The following is a 19,418-nucleotide window of genomic DNA, read 5'->3' as shown; positions in this document are numbered from 1 at the left end:
AGACTAAACACCTCCACATGCAAGGCACAAAGCCCGGGCAACTGCTCTATGAATGGGATAGGTTTAAGAAACACGGATGAGCAGCAACCAAGTGCACTATGTAAGTATATGTGGAGAGAAAAAGAGAGATACACAGAAATGTATACACATACAAATTTTAAGGGAACAGGGAAAACAGAAGATGGGAAGTCACTGCATGTCACACACAGACTGCCTCTGCGTTATTTTTAACCACAGCTTATGGAGGAATGCTGCTGCTCTGAGCTTCTTGTTTATGTCTGTCTTCAGTAAGAGCAAAGGTGAATTTCGAGAGGTTTTTATATTCACGTCCTTGAAAGAATAATGAATACATAAATCTGCAGAGGGGAACAGCAATCTGTACAGAAAAAACCTAAGTGTTAGAGTGCCTTATGGAACAGCCAGTCGTAAAAGATTTCCGATTCTTTGAGATAAACATTGCATCCTCCACCACTGCACAACTTACAGGATATTCAAGGCAAGCACAAGGGTAACTGCCCAGACTCTGGGCAAGGATGTTATCTGTGGGAGGGGAAGCCAGGTCTCGGTTTTATCTAGCTCTTTTTTGATCGCTACTTCCTTCCACCAAGATGTAATCTTACGGTCACTCTGCCCTTCGTCTTTCCAATGTCTATTTGATTTGCTTCAGAGTAAATCATTTATGGTAGATTTAATTTCTTGGAACTGATAATGAGTGTAGCTAGATATGGATCCTTTCATTTAGAAGTCTTCCTTGCCATTTAATCAGCCTTCTCAGCTGCACCACTAGCTTGAAAGCAAAGTGGGATGGCTGCATTAGGGAATAAAGAATGCTGAAAATGGACAGAAGCTAGATTAATTATTTTATCAGAAACACTGAGTTGCTCTCTATAATCAGTTTAACTGCATTGCTCTGTCTCCACAAGCTCGTGCTCCTCCACAGAGCACTGCATTGCTGCGCACAGCCTGAGGACTGTCTGGTGGGTGAACACTTGCCTCCATCCTTCCCAACACGCTGATCTATCCTGCAGCACAGGGCTCCTGTCTGTGTGCTCAACACCAGGACAGAAATACCACCATTAGTACAGATTTTCCCCTCCTAAACTTAAGAAACCTTTTCTGAACAACACAATGTGACACTCACAGGTACTGCAGTGGCCACCAGCGAGGGCAGCAGGAGCTGCAGGACGGATGGCTGCTGCTTGAGCCCCCACCTCCTGCTATAGCAGAGTTCAACTTGCCCTGCCTCAGTCTTGGGGATGACACCATGCCCACATGACAAGTTAAAATGCATTATTTACCAAGAGCAATCAACTTCTACCTTCTTACCACTAACACGTTATTCCCAGTGTTGTTAACCTTCTTGCAGTGACAGGGCTTTGTCACGGATACAGAAGATTTGGATCAATGGAGATGGGTAACTTAGTTATAAGTAAAGATTGACTGCCTATAGGAATTTTGGAGAAATTCCAGGTTCAGGAGCAAAATCACATCAGATTTCATTCTTGTCCCTTTCCTGATAATAAATTACCACATTTGACCAAGTTCCACTTTGTTGCCCACCTGTTTTCTCATTTTATCTTTGTAGAATACGTGTCTCCTTGAATGTTTACATAAAAACAATTTAGCTGGTAAAAAGAATGCATCAACACAAAGAAGAGAAGTACAATCACGTCTTACTTAAATAACATGGAAATGAGTATTGTACATATCGTAACTGATGGCTGAACTATTTCCCCTTAAAGGTATTTGATTTAGGACAGGAAGCCTAGAAATGAACTGACAGAATCAAATGGCTTATCTCACCGAAAGTATGTCATTTTTACAGAAGAGTTAATTTTTCAAGAAAAACATCAGCTGCCAAAGCAATGAGACATTTAAACTTGATAAGGATGTGTAAAGACTTGCAGGGAAAACTTTCGTCATTCTCTGTAATAGGATTAGAAACCTTCCAAATGGCTCCAAGAGCTGGAGCTTTGCCCTGAACAAGAAAGAAATGCCCCCAGAGCAACTAGAAGAGAACCTCGGATGAATTCCTGCATTTTGCCATTTTTTTTACAGGGCAATGTCAGCAGTAAGAGATTCCTTAACTTAAGCATACAAGCTTTAAGTTTTTCCAACTCATGCTCAGTTTAGGAAAAAATAGAAGTGTATTCACTCTCTTTATCAACCAAATCCCCAAGTGACATCCTGAGAAACCCACATAGTACCTCTGTTCTTTCTCCATCTCTAACACAGCGATACCAGCACCCACTTACATCACAGAGGAAGTGACACACTAGGCCACAAATGAGGTCATTTATATATATGTATATTCACCAAACCACAGAACCATTAATGTTGGAAAAGGCCTCCTGAATGCCAGTGTCCAGCCCCAACCAGCCCACTATGCTTATTGCCTACATCCCTCAGTGCCACATCTCTGTGGTTCTGAACATCTCCATGGATGGTGACCCCACCACTCCCTGGGCAGCCCATGCCAATACCTCACAGAGTCTGTGTTGTATGAAGACATATCATAAATACAGCTGCAACCACAGCACAGAAAATCAGTGGTTTTCTCTTCCTTTCACATTTCTTATGCTTCCTGCAGAAGCACTGAGGTTCCAGTTACAGCCAGGTAGCATGGCACCCAGCCTCTTTCCATGGAAGATGCTCCATTTGGCAACCTAGTTAGTTTTCCTCTTACAGAAAAAGCAAGACTAAAAATTTACATGTATGTGAGGGATATGAAAACCTGAGATATGAAACTCTGAGACACTATGTAATAAGATATTACCTTTCTTGACTTGGTGTCAGCTGCTGCAACTTGAAAATGGAAAGGTATTATTTCACAGACCTGCACTATCCTGTATAGATAAAGCTATCTTTATTAAACTTCTAAGGTTATTCATGGAACTAAAAGTTGCTTTTCTTGAGTACGATATATGCTTTGGCAACTACAGACTTCCTTATGTGCTAGAATGCCAGTGACCACATCTTTGAGCCCTTATCACCAAACACTTTGTGATTTTCCTCTAATTAATGTAGCATGGCAACCTTTCCATCTCAAGCCACAGTGCCCAGCACTTTACAGTAAGTCATATTGATATAATGACAGTGCTGATCTTTGTTCAAAAAGCATTTCCCCAGTCCATACATTGGATCAGGAAAATCAGAAGTTGAGAGGATAGTTTTCTCACTTAGGCCGATTTCTCTCCCCAGATGATGTTCTCCCAGGCTGTTCTAAGTATGGCTCTTAGTTAAAATAATGTGACTCTCTGTCTGATCGTGTCATTGTCTTATACTATGGTTTGGAATATTTAAGATTTTGCACTTTTCTGATCTTGTCTCCAGATCTCTGCTTTCCCTTATCACTTATTCGTATATTTTGTGCTATCAATGCATCTTTTGCGCTATCAATGAATCTTTTGCTAGATTAACTCCCTAGTAATGCTCTTCTCTGTAATTCAGCACACAATGAATTCTGTACCATGGCAAACAAGACTACAGATGAGGCGTACCGGTTAACCTTGAAAAAGAAATTGTACACCATCTTCTCTTCTAAAAGAAGCACTAAACAGACGGGGCCACAAGTGCGATTTTTGTCCTTTCTCCACTTATTTCACATCACTCTGATTTTACAGACAAGTCTGAGATGTATCCCTCCTGCCCCACACCACCAGCATGCTCATGGGTGCTTATGCAGGAGCACCACTCCACTGCTACTATGCTGCAGAGACGCTCTTAGAGATTAGAGATATAATTATAATAATGGACTAGATGATCTTGTAGGTCCTTTCCTTTCCTTGTGATTCTGTGATCCTATGATAATTAAGTCACGTCTAAGTCTACTTCTGGAGCAGGGAGGAAGGAAAGCTGTAAATCTACATAACTGTAGGCTTGCTCCTTAAAACTGAAAGCTGAAATTGGAGTCAAATCCCTCACAGAAGCTCTGTGGAGGAGCCCAGAGCAGCCCCGCAGCCCTCGTGCTACACACCGCTGCCAGCACTGCCAGCCCTGAACTGGGGAGCAATTCGGTATGGATTTGCCATCCCAAGCAACATTCCATAGAGACTGGCTGGTTGAAAGAGAGAGGAGAGAGCTCCTCTTGGATGGAGACCCATCCATGACACAGCCACTCAGATGAGTAAAGGACATAACTGCAAATAAGCTTTCAATACCAAACATTTTAAACCACTTTTGCAATAGGACAGGGCAAGAAAAATCCTACATTCAAACCCAGCTGCCGATACACCTGTGCGCATTCATCTATGAAAGAGAAAAGCAGCTTAAGTACTAATGACACCCAAATTACATCTTTCCCATCTTTAATGTTTATGATTCCTAGCTCCTTTTAAGAAAAATGTCACTAAAGCTTAATCAGCGGTATTCTGCTTTAAGAAAGGCTTTCTGAAACTGACAAGAACCACATAGGTTCTGCTTTGAAAAAACTAGAATTGGAGCAACGATGAAAAGAACGTGTTTTCTTTTTTGTGCTAGGAAGGTCATTGAAATTTCACAGTAAAATCAAAGAGCATCAACCAAACACAATCTCATCTTGCCTCGTTTCCCTGCAGGGCAGGTCTGAATCTTCAGAGCTGCCTATGCCCAATGTGAGTGCAGCCCTCCACAGCTGTGGGGTGCAGTGATAAGGGGGAGCTCTCTGAGAAGCCCTGAAGGCAGTGATGGCCTTCAATAACAGAACATATTCCACCCAAAACCAGGAAGATGTTTACCCTGGAGAGCAGTCACTCTTTCACTACACGTGTCTCGCTTTCACCAATGTCCATGTCCTTCAAGCACTGATCTCTGAACCAGAACTCTACTATAGAGGGTTTGGGCATCTTCCCAGTGCAAGGAACTGCATTATTTGTCCCTTTTATTTTTGTTTTTAGCTCTGGAGTGACAAGATTTTTTCCCCTATTTTCCAGCGAAAAATGAGGGAATGGCGATGATGGAACAGAAGAGGTATTTGTTCTTAAGCTCAAAGAATGTCCTTCTTGGACACTGAGGTTTCTGTAGCCCTTAATCTGGAGTCACATAGGGAGCACAAACGCAATGAGTGGAAGAACAGAGAGATGGAGAAGGAATGTGGACTGGCTTTGTAGAGAACCGATTTTAATGAGTTTTGAAGTTCTCAGGAAGTAGGATTACAAGCTGCTGGGTTGACTGTACTACAGCCTCATCTTTTGTATTTGTTTTTGGTAAAGACTGAGAAAAATGCATCAAAGACATCTCGAGTAAAACAGCATTTTCTTGCCAGAGCCTCAAGAGGCAGAAGACTAATACAATTTTGCAAAGCACTCCAAAGTGCTAATTGCTTTTTTTCTGCATCTTACAGAGTGCTGGCATTATAGGGCATCTAAGTGTGAAGAACCTCGACAGGGGCCGTGCAGTCCAGAGCTTCTGTAGAGATGTTTTCAAAGATGTTTATTTCAAGGAACAGCTTTGTGTATTACGTCCTTTGGCTGCGACTTTGTGATGCTGCTTCTCTGTCTTCCCTCCTGATGTTAATAAACAAAAGCTACTCGATTACAGCAATCGAAGGTTTGAGATGAGTGCTGCCTGCTAACATTCACAGGAACACAAGAAATGGGCTGGTTCAGGCAATCACTGAGGGGTAATGAGAACTCAGTAAAAAGTGGGAATATCCAAGTTGCAATTCATCCTGGCTCCAGGGGACCAAGGCACCGTTCTTATCGCCCAGTTTGAGCTGGCTAAATAAGACCAATTTTAATAAACCAACATCCAAAGAAGGCACACCTCATCCCAAGCTCCAAATAAACACTCTCCAGTGATAAACCAGCGGGCTCAGAGGAGAGATGAGTTATTTATCAAAGTGAATGGTGTTACTCTCCGGGAGCATGACTCCTTCTGGGATTTATCCTCTGATAAGACACGTCACCGCACTGCTGCATTACAGCTCCAGAGCTCAGCTCTCAGGGCTGTCAATCTCCCACCACACATGAATGCTGAGGCCGCAGTGTGGAGACAACCGCTGAAGGCCGGATTGATTTCTGTGTGCACGGAGCAATTGCATCTCCAATCAATTTTAATGGAAGCCACGAATGCTCAGTGTTTTGGAGAAAATCAAGGCTCTCCAGTCCCTTCATATAGATTCAGATGTCCAAACATAAGAATTCAAGTGGGATTTGGTTTTGAAGTATGAAAAGAGCAGTCACAGGGAATAATAAAAGCTTGCTTGGCAAAGGGCGCATGACACAAAGCAGAAGCCTTTCTTATCCAGAGTCCACACGTTATCCAGCAGTGATACACCAACTGTATAATCTTAATTAGCTAATAAAAGTTTTTAGACAATCTGTCTAGACTTTCTTTTGCTTGGATATAAAAATGGCTTTAAAAGAAATATATAAACAGCAATGAAAATCAGCAAAAAGCTTTTAAATAAGCCTCCTGTTGTTTCACATCCTCATCCTGCACTCTTAATGCACAGTCGTATCAGCAAAACCCTTCGTTTTTGAAGCAGAAGAGCTGCTCTCTTTGGAATTACTGCACTACAAACACCCTGACTGCCAGGGCAGCCATCCACCTGCAGGACTGCCCTGGGAAGCCCTGACCAGCACAGCTGAGCACGTGCCTGGAGGGAACCAAAGTGTTAGAAATGACCATAACTCCAGCTAATGCAAAGTCTTGGGATTATGTCATCTTACTTCAAAATGTCATTTTTACTGGTGTAGTTGTACCACTGGTGCCCCAGTGATGGGGTTTAGGTAGAGGAGACACTGTTTTACAGTAGAGCTAGAATTTAAGCTACTGCAGAATACCACTGTGCTGCCCAGAGCTGCATGGCTCAGCCTCAGCCCTGTCCTGCAGAGCAGTTTGGGACTGAGGGCAGCACCGAGACACTGCAGAGGGAGAAGGGAGATCTGAGGAGAAATATCAGGCTACAGGAGGACAAAGTACAGATAAGAACAGATGAAAGATAAATCAGGAGTTAATTAGAGGGTTGATTAGACATATGGATTAGTGAAATTATGGGGAGAAACTAAATGCATTAGGGGAATTAAATTATAACTTCTCTTAAACTAAAGCAGGCTGAGATAGCCACGTGCAGAATTTTCCATCCGGATAAAACCTTCCATTGCTGGGTAGCTACCTGAAAGCACTGCGCTGCTGGCAGAACACCCACACCTGATGGACTGCATAGAGCAGCTCTGAGATGGTCCATCCCCAAAGCCTGAGAACGGAGTTCCAGGGACAACAACCACAGGTGGCTCTGAGGGCAGCTGAGCTGCTCCATCAGCCTGACCTCACTCTCTATGGAGGGACTGGAGCCCTTGGGGCTGCAACAGCTTGTCCTGCAAGGGATGCACACTGAACAGGCTGCAGAGACAGCACAGAATGTCTTACTTTCCAATCAAATCCCAAATACAGGGTTGATCTGTATCATACCTGTGCTCCTCCAGACAAACAGCAACGTAGCAAAGTGTTCCCGTCTCATTAGTATGGAGACAGCTCATTTACGTGGAATAGTATCCGGAGTTAGCACAAAATCTGATTGAAACTTCAAGCAACATCCACACGTTTGAGCTGCCTCTGCATTACTCAAAGTTTACTCTTTTTCATCACCAATGAAATACATAGGAAATCTTTTGTTGCTATAAGTGATGTGAGCAGCAAGTAGCCCAGGCACTTGAAACACTGTCTTGCCAAACAACTTCCCTGCAGACATGTAAAGAAAAAAAAGGATGAACTTAATTGATCACAATTCACAGCATACCTGCTACAATTTTGCTAAGTGGGCTTTTTTTTCCTCTGCTTGATCTTTTTTTTTTTTTTCTCTGCACAGCGGATGGAGGAAGGAAGGTTTGCATGGCTCCAGAGCTGGGCCAGGTGACATTCCAGGCAATGGAGATCACAGCAATGCACAGAGCCATCCCCCAGAGGGCAAAGGGCTCGGGCTGTCTGTCAGCCTCTGCTGTCTGATGGGAAGGCAGGGGAGGGCGCGTGATGGAAGATGCAGCTCAGCGTTATTTATGTGCTGCTGCTCCCCCATGGCTATGAAAGCTGTTCCTTGCATTAGCAAGAAGTGAAAGGGACTGGCAAGTTTGGAAGGTGCAAGATGAGGCAATATTTTGTATTTCCTCCTGAGATGCCAAATTTCCATGACAGAAGCAGCAGTAACTTGCTGTGTTTGATTCCACCTCACCCCTCGAATGCAAAACTGCACTTTGAGGTGGTCCAAAAATGATGTTCCAATAAATTTATCCCACTCTGTAAAACGGACATGTCCCATGGGATAGGCTCAGCGTATTCATAACATTTCTATTTTCTGTGGGGAAAGTCCAAGTGAGAGCAGGGGATGCCTCTGCAGGAGGTGTTTGTGAAATGCATGCTGTTCCTTCAGGAAAGCTGCCAAGATGCTTCACACTGCAATAGGTGCTGGGGGCTGAGGTGAAGCAGGGCCAGGGTCACCCTGGGGGGCTGGGAGGTGGGTGGGCAGGAGGTGTGGGGAGAGGCAAAGCGCTCAGAGGCAGTCAGCAGCAGCCTTGCAGCACTGCCCTCTTGCAGAAAACGTGGGCTTTGGACAGAAATTCTATCTCAGAACCAAACTCAGCTCTGCTTCTGAAGTCATTAATTTCTCGGTGAAATAAATACCTTTTCTAGCCCACTCTCTATGGCAAGGCTTCCTTATTCATGAATTTTTTCCCCGCTGTGATTCAATCTTTCCAAGCCAAGCTACTTCTATCAATTTTCATTTCACAGCTCTTCATCGCTCCTTCTCTAACAGTCACACCTGCCTCTCTGTCCGCAGACTTCTCCCTTCCTCTTATTGTTCAATAAATCCCAGCTCCCCTCTTTGCCCCTACTACCAGCCCTTCCAAAACAACGTCAGCTTTTGAAATTCAGTGGGACTTCCTCCTCAAGCTTCTGGATGTGCATCAACTGATTTATTCTCCCTTCCCCTAATGTTCCCAGCACTGTTTGCTTCCTCAGACTTCTCTTCTTCCCAGCAGAAGTTGGATGCAGAACAAACATGAAGGCTCTCGCTTCTCTGTTCCTGCTCCGTACTGCTATCTTTACCAAGAGGAATACTTTACCCTTGAGATGTAGGAAACCTTTCAACACACAAATGGAAAAAAGCAGCTGGATGGGGGTGAATAACTTACTGAATTCCACATCAAACCAAATCCTCTGCTTGGGTACCATGGGACACACACATTGCAAGGCACAGGAGCATCTCCTGGGGCTGTCTAACTTGACTGGTAAAAATAAAGGCTCAACAGCACATTGCTCTACTTTAGAATAACAAAGACTTAACCAATCATTTATTTTCAGCTGATCCACAAGATACATTTCACATAACCATGCAAGCAATGTTTTTTTAAATTTGGGGTAAGATTTTTAAAGGATGCTGGCAGTTATTTCTTTAGCAACAAGACTTTGCTATTTCAATTTTATTCTACTCTTTGAAAAGCAATCTCAGAATGTTCAATAAATGCCATAAAAAGGCAGATATTATCATTAAAGTGACTTATGCAGCAACTGTGACAACAGACTGTTACAGCTTTCCAATAACACTTGAGTTCTTTTCAGCCAGAAAACCAGCTGTGAGATCACTCAGGAGGACAGCAGAAAAGTTTCTGCATGTATCAGCACGGAATGGGCCTCAAATTTCACATAAGCAGACCCTGAGGTAGTCATAGTGTCACATCTTTATCTCCTTGCTTCTCCCCGAACTCCACTGTATTGATTTTACATGAGTCTATTTGAGAAGGAAGAATTACTCAGACCCCTGCTAGTTTCAGCATGGAATTACACCACCATTTGGGCTGCAGGATTTCTGAGCATCTAAACCACGTGCTCCTAATTCCCACCCTGAGCAAGATCCTAAGAACTCTATACATCTATACCACGCTTTTATCTTCAAATGATGACAAAAGATAGGCAAATACACACATCACATATATACCACTGCATGGATTCTTTGTAAAATTCCAATACTTTAATCTCATGCTTCTATCTGGTGCCCACATCCCATGTGAGAGACCCAGATGTTCCAAAAGGACAACTCAGACCTTGTCACCCTATCCCAGCTCTGCCACATTCACAGGGATTCTCCCAGGAACCTGCTGGGCTCTAACAACACCAGAGGGAAGCCAGAAGCCAAGCAGTGTCCAAAGGACGTGGCTGCCTGCTGATCTCACTGAGGTTGCCTCTGCAACAGAGCCCGACCATGGCAGCAGCTTGGCTCTGCAGAAGCACACTGTGCTTCGGATGCTGCTTATTCATTCCTTCCCACTATCAGGACAACATTCAATCAACTGCAATCCAAAGCTTCGGTGCATCTTCTACTGGATCAGTCACAGTTTAAAAAGAATCCTTCTGTGAATTATTTCCTACATTTCTAGTTGGTATGAAGGCATGGAGCAAGTCTCCATTCATGCTTACACTGGCAGCCAAGGCACATTCACCAGCTTCTAAACCAAAAGGGCAATTTTTGTGTTTGGCATGAATCTGACAAGATTTCATTTGGGAGTGCTGAATATTCTAGAAATAATACTATTGTTGCTTTTGCATCTCTAAAAACAGCATCAGGAAGACCTCGGTAAAGGCACTGCTGTTATCTCAGCGCCAGAACAAAACATAAGCAATGCCTGTAGTACAGAACCTACAACAGACCACAGCACGACTTGGTGCAACTTTAGAAATTCTCAGCTGTCTGAAAATGACAAAACAATTGTAAGTTCATGAAACACAGGAAGGAAAGCAACAGTTTTCATACTGCATAGAACTACAGAGTGGTTGAGCCTGGAAGGGGTCTGAAGGACCACTTGGTTCCAACCCTTTCAGTGTGGGACACCCCCAGGAGGGCAGGTTGCCTGAAGCCCAAATTTCACATCGCAACATTTGTGGCAGTGCAACTGCTCCTTACAGTGTGTATCCCTAGTGGGCTGCAGTGCTTCAGTGGATAAGAAAAAGGAGCGATGTTTCATTAGTATCAAAATGCGTGATAAAAAAAATCACAAGTTTCTACGTGGCAATAGGAATCAGTACTCTACTGGAGATGCAGGCAGAACATTCTCCCTTCCCTCAGAACACTGTCAGTGTGCACAGCTCCCTCCTAGCAATGATTTAACTCTCTCGTTCGCCAGTGATAATCTGTGCTAATGTCGTTCCCAAGGATGGCACACAAGTTAAGTTCTACCAGAAATATGTGGATTCAGGGCCATAGCAGACAGCTGTACAGACCCACAGGAGCCCAGAGAAACGCTGGGTGAGTCACTGAGAGTGGTATGTCAACTTCCATACATTTAATGCACAGATTTTAATGGCACTCCAAAAAATGATTCATCTGATGGAATGACACATTAAATCTGTCAGACGTGAGGGCAACACATCTCATATAGCCACATACGTGTGTGCGCATGCATGTTTTCTGCAAGGAAATATATATCTGGAAAAACAAGATTAAAAGAAAGTCAGGGATAGGAGAGAAATACCGGCCAGCATCACTGCTGGAAAAAGCCTCACACTGGGAGGAAGGTTCAGAGCGGCAGGGTCCCCTCTCTGCCCAGACAATGGATGGCTGTGGATGGTTCTTCCCCCTTCTGAGCCAGCCCAGTCACTCTGCTGTGTGCAGCTGTCCCAGCCTTACGTAAGGGCTGCTGCGTGGCATCAAGAATCAGGCAAAGGGAGGAATTAAAGAAATGAATATTTAAAAAAAAAATGTCTTCAAAAAATAAAAAATAAAAAGGAAAAGATGATGAAGAGACTGAAGCAAATGCTGCGCTTCCTACGTGAGAGCGGATTAAAGTTTATTCCACCTTTTTGTTCTGTCAGGGTGGTGATGGCCTTTTAAGAGATATGACACCACAACTAGAAGTTGTTGGGAAAAGCTTCAGTATACAAAATAATCACATCAGCTCTCCGGTACGAGGGCTTTAATCTCTTTTTCTGCATCTTTGGAATACAGAGCAAGATGACACGCTGTTCCAGAACCTGCCTTTTCCATCCCTTCCAAGCAGCTGAGAACAACACCTGGATGAACTCTTGGCTTGCAGAGTGACACACGGCTGCTGGCAGCCCGCCCCACAGGATACAACAGCTCTGCTCTGCACACAGCCCCAACCATGCCCAGGAACTGCCCAGCTATGGGCAATGGGCACAGAGTTGGGGGGCAGCAGAAGGGAGGGGCTGGGCCTGGGTGCCCGCCTAATGCACACTGCTGCACAGCAAAGCCACCAGGGCACTGAGCTGAAAACAGGCAATTCAGGGAGAGGAAAAGATGGATAAATGCACACTGGATCTTTCATTTATCTGTTAGGAGGCAGTCAAGTGGTTTTCTGCTAACTACTTCAATATATATATATCTTACAGATAGCAATTAACCTTCTGGTACAGATTAATCTTTTAAAAAATCAAAGATGAATTAATCTTTGAAATTCGAGTATTCAGTAGTTTCATTAATAATCTGAAATTGTCCTTTAGATTTTCCGTAATTAGAGCATTCTCTAATTTATTAATCCCACAGACTGCAGAGCATGTTTCAAATCCTCATCCCCTGCCACAATGACATATTCAAACTCGCTTGAAGCACTCATAATAAAAGTCACTTTGTGAAGAATTATTAACTCAAAGGATCAAGCAAAGTCGTTATATACCAGAGCACATTTAAACACTGAGCATGGATAATGCTTTCTACTCATCCTTGCCATTCCTAAGATCTTGGCCAAATCAGAAACCAGTCTGGACGGAACACTGAATTTAGGATAATTATCTTGCTGTGGATTCCAGGCCAAAGACAGGAAGCATGCCGGTACCTATGGACTAGGTCTTCCTGTGCCAAACCACACTGATTATGAGAAACAAGGCAGCAGTCTGCAGGTGACAACAGCTGTCAACAGCCTGCACATCTCAGGCTTTGGCATGAGCTGCACAGTCCCTGGGCATCGCCCATGGTCACCAGCAGCAGCAGGTGGGGCTGGGGATGCTTTAAGGTCCTTTCCAACCCAACCGTGTTGTAGTTCTGTGATTCTATATTCCATGAAGCACCTGGCAGCAGGACCTCCTGGTACTTTTCTGGACTCTAAACGAGCAGGACTGTGCTGATGGGGGTTGAACTCTCTCAGAACCTCACCCAATCTTTATCTGCATGACACAGAGCTGTGGCAGGCACAGCCTACATCACCCCGAACACAAAGCTGCTTTACGCAGGGCGTTCATGTGGGCTTATGCTTTATTCTTTAAGAAGGACGTTGTCTTACAAGTTGACTGCATTAGCAGCTCCAGTCGTTAATTTAATTCTGCCGAAGTCTATGAAGTGATAGAGTATTATTCAGCTAGAGTTTGTCCTTGACGTAGAGAACACATTTCTTGTAAGATTTTGTAACAGTGGATATTTGCAAATAAAGTAAATTTTAAATTATAATGAACGCTGGTATTTGTCACTTCCTATGGTATTAAATCCCAAACCATTTTCTTTAATACCGCATAAATATGCATTCAAAGGAACAGACAAATTCATGCAAATACAGCCTCGTCGCATGGTACCAACAGAACTCAACAGCTCTGAGACCCCTCCAAAGCACCTTCCCAACACTCCCTGCAGCCCAGCAAGGTCAGCACCAGCTGCAGGACCCCCCCCCCCAACAGGGCCCAGCACACGCCCAGAACCCTGAGATGGGTGCTGCTGGGCATCACTGTCCCATCCAAGACTTCTCAGCCCACACCAACAGGCCCTTCCCCACCTGTCCAGTGAGTCCTGCCGTTCAGGACTGAATTCTGGTTCAGGTTATATCTGCTTTTTGCAATGGGATGGCAGGGCAGCCTCAGGATGCAGAAACTGGCAGGTGTCCCAGGGAGTGCAACAGGGCTTGTTCTTATAGAGTGAGGAGACATTTCTGCCCCTCCCTGCCACACCAGAACACATCAGCGCCCATTCCTGGAGTCGGCTCTTACATAGCTCACCACTGATGAATGACATCATCTGCCTATTTCTCCTTCCTAGCACAGAGATCTGCTTCAAACGTTTCAGTTTACAAATGTTAATGATTCAGCATTGCACATCAGCTGGCCGTGAATAGTTTCATTCCCAGCAATACCACTCAAAGCCCTCCTTTCTTTTGCCATCTCTAGGGAAATCTAAAGCTACTTCACCTGAAGACTAAGATTCCGAGATGAGGATGTGAGCACACCAACACAGCAGCCACCCCTCCAGGGCAGGTCTGCCCTACGTTCTGAACCACAACCAGAAAGTCAACTGCAAAATTAGGTTTCCTGTCAACAAAATTGTGATAGTTCAAGCCTACACCACAAGCCTGAGCAAGCAGAGCATAAGGCACAGCATCTCCTTGTCCTCTTGGAATGTCTCCCACTCACAAGTGATGCTCTCCAGCACACTGAAACAAGATTTATTCTTAAAAAAAAAAAAAAGAAAGAAAGAAAAGAGAAAAAATAAGAGAGAAGAAACACTCAGGCAACAAGAAAAGCATTTTGCATCCACCAGAGGCCTGGTGTGCCTCACACCACGCTGCAGGGCTTCGTGCCTTCTTACCCCAGGACAGCAATCTCTAAGCCTTTCAGGTAAGATGTATGAGTTTTCTCAAAAGAATTGGTCAAGAGAAATGCTACAGAAAAGCAATACACTGGCAACAATCTGAGACGTGCACAGCAGCAGCATGACACGAGTCAATGTGTAGCAACAAGCAGCCTTCAAACAATTTCTAGCTGTGGAGAGATAAAAGCTCAACATTTTAAAATCTGTCTTCTACCCATGTCAACATAATATAATGCTGTCCAGCAGAATACAAGGAGCTTGATAAGAGGCAGGGATTTCTATTTTCTCCAGAAACGATTGAAAAATACTAACATTTCAAATTCTCTGAAACTCTATAAGCAATTTAGGAAGGAGAGCACCCGGGAGCTATTACAGACGCATTGCAAAGAACTGGAGCAACTTTAGAATCAAATATATGTTCCAGAAAAATAACATAACATTTGGTACAAAACGACATCCATTACTTCTACAGCATTTTCTGGAGGGAGGACGGGTGTTGCCTACCTGCCTCTCTGGAAATTTGCATGAAGGACTCGACTCCTTTTTCTCCATAATTCCCTTCAGATGCCAAAGTGGACACATAATTCCATCCCAAAGCTTTCACAATGTCCACCATTGCTTGCGCTTGGAAGGAATCTGGAGGAACCACACGTGAGAAGAAATCATAGCGCCTGTCATCACTCAACTCTGGTGCAGTTGAGGCATAACTGATTTGTGGGATCTGTAGAAAAAAATAATTTCTGATAAATATACATATTCACATATGCATTGCACTTGTCACAGCAGTTAGCTGAAACATCTAGCTTCTGCTGAGCCTAAGTTCATCTTCCTTGCATCCATCTACATTTCTCTGCCACATTCCATTGCAATGCACAAATCAAAAAATCAATTTTCTCATTGAGATCGAGTGCAAAGTTCTGAAACTAGGCAAAATTAGTCAAATTAGAACAAAGGCTGTATGGTCACATTTATATTTCCTCCTTTCATGCAATCCGATGCAGTGCACACAAACCACTCCTTTTCTCACTGCTGCCATTTCACTGGCATTCTGTTGTGAGTACCACTGGGTCACTTTTGATGATGAATTCAGCAGAGCTGAAATCCAGACCTGTCCTGGCTGGAAGCCAGAAGGAGCCCTCCTCTGACTGTAGGAAGATGATGGTTTCTTTGTATAACAGAGACTGGAATATTGTCTAGGGCTATTTTCTCCCTGATAACAAAGGCTCTGAAGCAGTTATCAAGCTGACAGTATGCTAATCCCCAAACATATTATGCAACCGTTTGAGTAACAGTCTGGGACTTCTCCTTAATTTAAGGAGCCTTCCATAATTCTCACTCAGAGTGAGAAAGAAGGGGGGGGGAAGACTTGAGATATATACAAACATGGTCATATATAATGATATTAGACTGTTAGGCTGTGGTAAGGTCAGTATTTCATGCCTCTGCCCAAACATCTCCTGCATACTCTCTCTACGCAGCATTTCTATGGGTATTTATGAGCTCTCCTGCCCTCTCAGCAGAGGCAGCATTACGCTTCCCCAGCCTCAGTACAGTGTGGGCTCAGTGCCTTCCCTGCCCACAGAGGTTGGGGGCAGACAGAGCCAACACAGTACTCCAAAGGGACACGAGCTGTGTGCCGCAGCCAAAGCAGGGCTGCGAAGTAGAGCTGCTGCTGCAGACCTCGCAGGCAAAGAGAAGTTATCTAAACGACCCGCAATTATGAACAACTCAGGCACTTGTTGAGATACATTCCAGTCACAGAACGTTAAACAAGTTCAAATTGAGGCTGACAGAAAGAACAGCATGGTGCTGACCACTGGTACGTGATTTCTTTGCTCACCGCTTTGCCTACGGGCCAGCAAAGCTTGGGGACCACTCTCAAACACAAATAAATCAACGGCTCTGATTTACTGTGGTTCTTGATTTCTCATCTAGCCCAGAGTTTCACAGAAAACAATGGGCACCTTCACAGTCATTCACATTCCTCATTTGCCGGTGTCTGTGTTCACCACCACAACAATGATGTCTTAGGATTGCTCTCTTCTTGTTTGTACAGTGCAGCCTATGGAGCTTGCTCAGCTGCTGATCAGCTTAATTCATCACCCCATTGGACAGTGTTGTCTTAAGTGCAACAGTTAAGCATGCTCACTTTATGGGTGCTGCTATAATTGCACGAGCATCCAGTATATGCAGCCCCATACACAAAGTTGTGCTGAGATAGCCGAGTGCAGCCCTATTAATTATAAATAAAAGGAACAAAGAAATATGATTTTTTAATCTGTGGCAAGTGTTTGTATTCCAACTTGTAAACAACTACTTTTTCAACTCAAAATCAAAAGGATCGTATTCTGCACTACTGCAGAAAGAGAAGCGCTGACAGAATTTGCTCCGGTGCTTATATTACTTAGGAGACCTTTTGTTTTTTAAGTCTTTTCCTCCGTCCATAAAATATTAAGCACTTCTGGCTGTTTAAATCACTTCAGTATTCAGAGCATATATTGGTTTCTCTACCAACACCCCTTACAGGACTGTGTGAAAGCAACATGAAGTCATACAGCCAGAGTAGAATTTTGATATCGTTTTGTGTGGATTCAACAAGAAATCCTTAAACAGGGTATTTCTATGCACTTATTTTAATTAACCAGACAAATGTTTGGTCCTATCTAAAGGATTTATTTTCCTTTTACCCACTGCAGCAGCTGCTGCCCACAGGTCGCAGCAGGGACCGGCAGCCAGCAGGGCAGGACCATGCCCAGAGCTCCACGATGGATGTGGAGGTGCCAGCAGAGGGAGAGAAGGTCCTGGGCAGGGACAGGATTGTAAGAAGGAGATTTTTGTGTTTCCAACAGGACTGTGACAAACATCACAGCCCAGAGCTTCTCATATCGTTTCCCTGGCTGATGTTCTGATTACAAAGACACTGAATGATTAATGCTGGGAGCGTTGCATTAGTCAGTGATTAATTAATGTTAATTTATTTTTAACATTGAGCATTATTCTTCATTTATCTCATTTTCTTCTGCTAATGAAGAAGTTCTCCCTGGATCCCTGTACCACTCTTGGTTGGGCTGCTAGAAGAGCAGGGTCTGCATGAAACATTTTCCAACGTCAGGCCTGAAACTGTGTGCTTCTGAGTAAAGCACAACTGAAAAAACACAAACCTGTCGAGTTTTGAGGGGGGTTTGCTCTGTGGTAAATCCAAGTTATCCACCTTCCTCCCCATATACTCCCACTTTGGACAAATCAAAGCTGACCTGCCCATGCAGTAGCTCCCTTCTCCTCAGTAACTTACTAAAGGATGACTAAAATGGCCCAACTGAGCCTCCTCAGCAAAGGACAGTCACTAGAAATCTTGAGAGAAGGCAATTTTCCTAAGGATCATGTGCAAATTAAGATGATGCAGGAGCATACCTGTTGAGATATTAATGAGCTCCCACCAGGGTAATATTAAGTTCACAGTTGGCTACAACCTTACTTTCAACTTCCCATTAAGTTCCACTGATACGATTTCCTGACCATGGAAAAAATATATATACCCCACTTTGATGAAGCCTCTTGACCGTCTCTTATCTGGCAGAGCAGCATCAGTTTGCACAAAGTGCAAAATCCCACCAGCAACTTCACTTTGCACAAGTAAGATGCCTGAAGAGTTTTCCCTCCTCTGCTGAACACTTTGGTGTGAGCTGATGGATGACTAACAGTCCTGAATCTGTTTAGGTGTCGAATTTTATTCATGTAGAAATCTCTCATGTCAGGATTTAATCATCAGTTAGTACAACTGCTCTTTGTTCATCATTTACATTGCATAACAAACAGCTCCAGCATCCTGTGAACTGCACATAATTGTTTTTATTGCCTTGAATTAAAACTACTTGAAGTTTCTAACTAGCCATTATCTCTGGGCAAAACTCATCTACAAATTTTACATTTCACTTTGTTCCCAACAGGAAGAACATCTTACTAGAGGTACAAAATGAGATCCAATCACATCCCAGTGCTTGCATGGACACCTGGAAGGAGATTTCCCACCGATCCCCCCTGGGATGGGGTGGGACCTGGAGCCCTGTTTGCCTACAGCCAGCACCAGCAGGGCATCCCCAGCCCTGCAGCATGGCCCAGGCAGTAACAGATGTACAAGTACCGTTTCACAATGCAAGCTCAGCACAGGTTATCCTGAGCTGCCAGTCTAACGCCATGCATCCTATTCTGGGGACTCTTCCTGAAACGTGTGTAAGTGGACAAATATCCTGCAATTCTTCCTCTAGGGCTCGTAAAAGACTGGGTACTAATATTCCCAACAGCCTTAGATAATGATGAGAGCAAATCCTACTAAAGCACTTTGATAATCCCTCTCTATTATGTTCTATTATGAAATTTTACAAGTAGTGCGTTTCAAGCTGGTTTTTACACTCAATAATCAAATGTTGACAATTAGAAAATGAGGAAAAACAATTTGCAAAAAAGCTTTCATGTAAATCAATTGTCAGAACTATGAGGAGCGTTTCTTGGCAGCTCTGCCATGGTGTAAAAGGTACAAACAATTGGCAAACCTGTTGCTGCATGCAGAAGTCACACTGAGGAGCAAAGTCCTTTGAGCCATAACAGAAGCAGCACATCTAAAGAAGGGCATTTGTATATCAGAAAATGTTCAGAAACATGAATCTATTTACAGCTCACCTCAGTTTCTCTCATTCTGCTCACCAATTACTAAAGCTATTGGTGTTCAAACAGGGTCCTGTTTGCTCACATCACCACCCCCCTTACTTTATCCACAGTGAATTCCCAATGGTGTATTAGAGATCAACACAATCAGCTACACGGGAATTGGATAGATATTTCATAAGGTACAGAAATACAAATATAAACAACATCAAATACAAATGAGAAGCTGAGCCTGGAGGAGAAGTGCACCGAATAA

General features: G+C 43.7%; 1 protein-coding gene across 6 annotated transcripts in view; it reads right to left on the bottom strand.

The window, feature by feature from the left end:
• GRM7 (glutamate metabotropic receptor 7) overlaps positions 1-19,418 on the bottom strand; it is a 224,070-nt gene that overhangs the window by 133,493 nt on the left and 71,159 nt on the right. For all 6 annotated transcript variants that reach the window (XR_005839434.2, XR_005839435.2, XM_004944718.5 and 3 more), the window contains exon 2: positions 15,005-15,221. Coding sequence is in view for 4 of the 6 variants with exons in the window: in XM_004944718.5 (XP_004944775.1) it covers positions 15,005-15,221 (217 nt within the window). In the remaining 2 variants the exon portion in view is untranslated. The remainder of the gene's footprint in view (positions 1-15,004; positions 15,222-19,418) is intronic.

This window comes from Gallus gallus, chromosome 12 (assembly GCF_016699485.2).
Source record: "Gallus gallus isolate bGalGal1 chromosome 12, bGalGal1.mat.broiler.GRCg7b, whole genome shotgun sequence".
NCBI classification, from domain to species: Eukaryota; Metazoa; Chordata; class Aves; order Galliformes; family Phasianidae; genus Gallus; species Gallus gallus.
The sequence above is the reverse complement of the archived record's forward strand: the minus strand, read 5'-3'. Positions and strand labels throughout refer to the sequence as shown.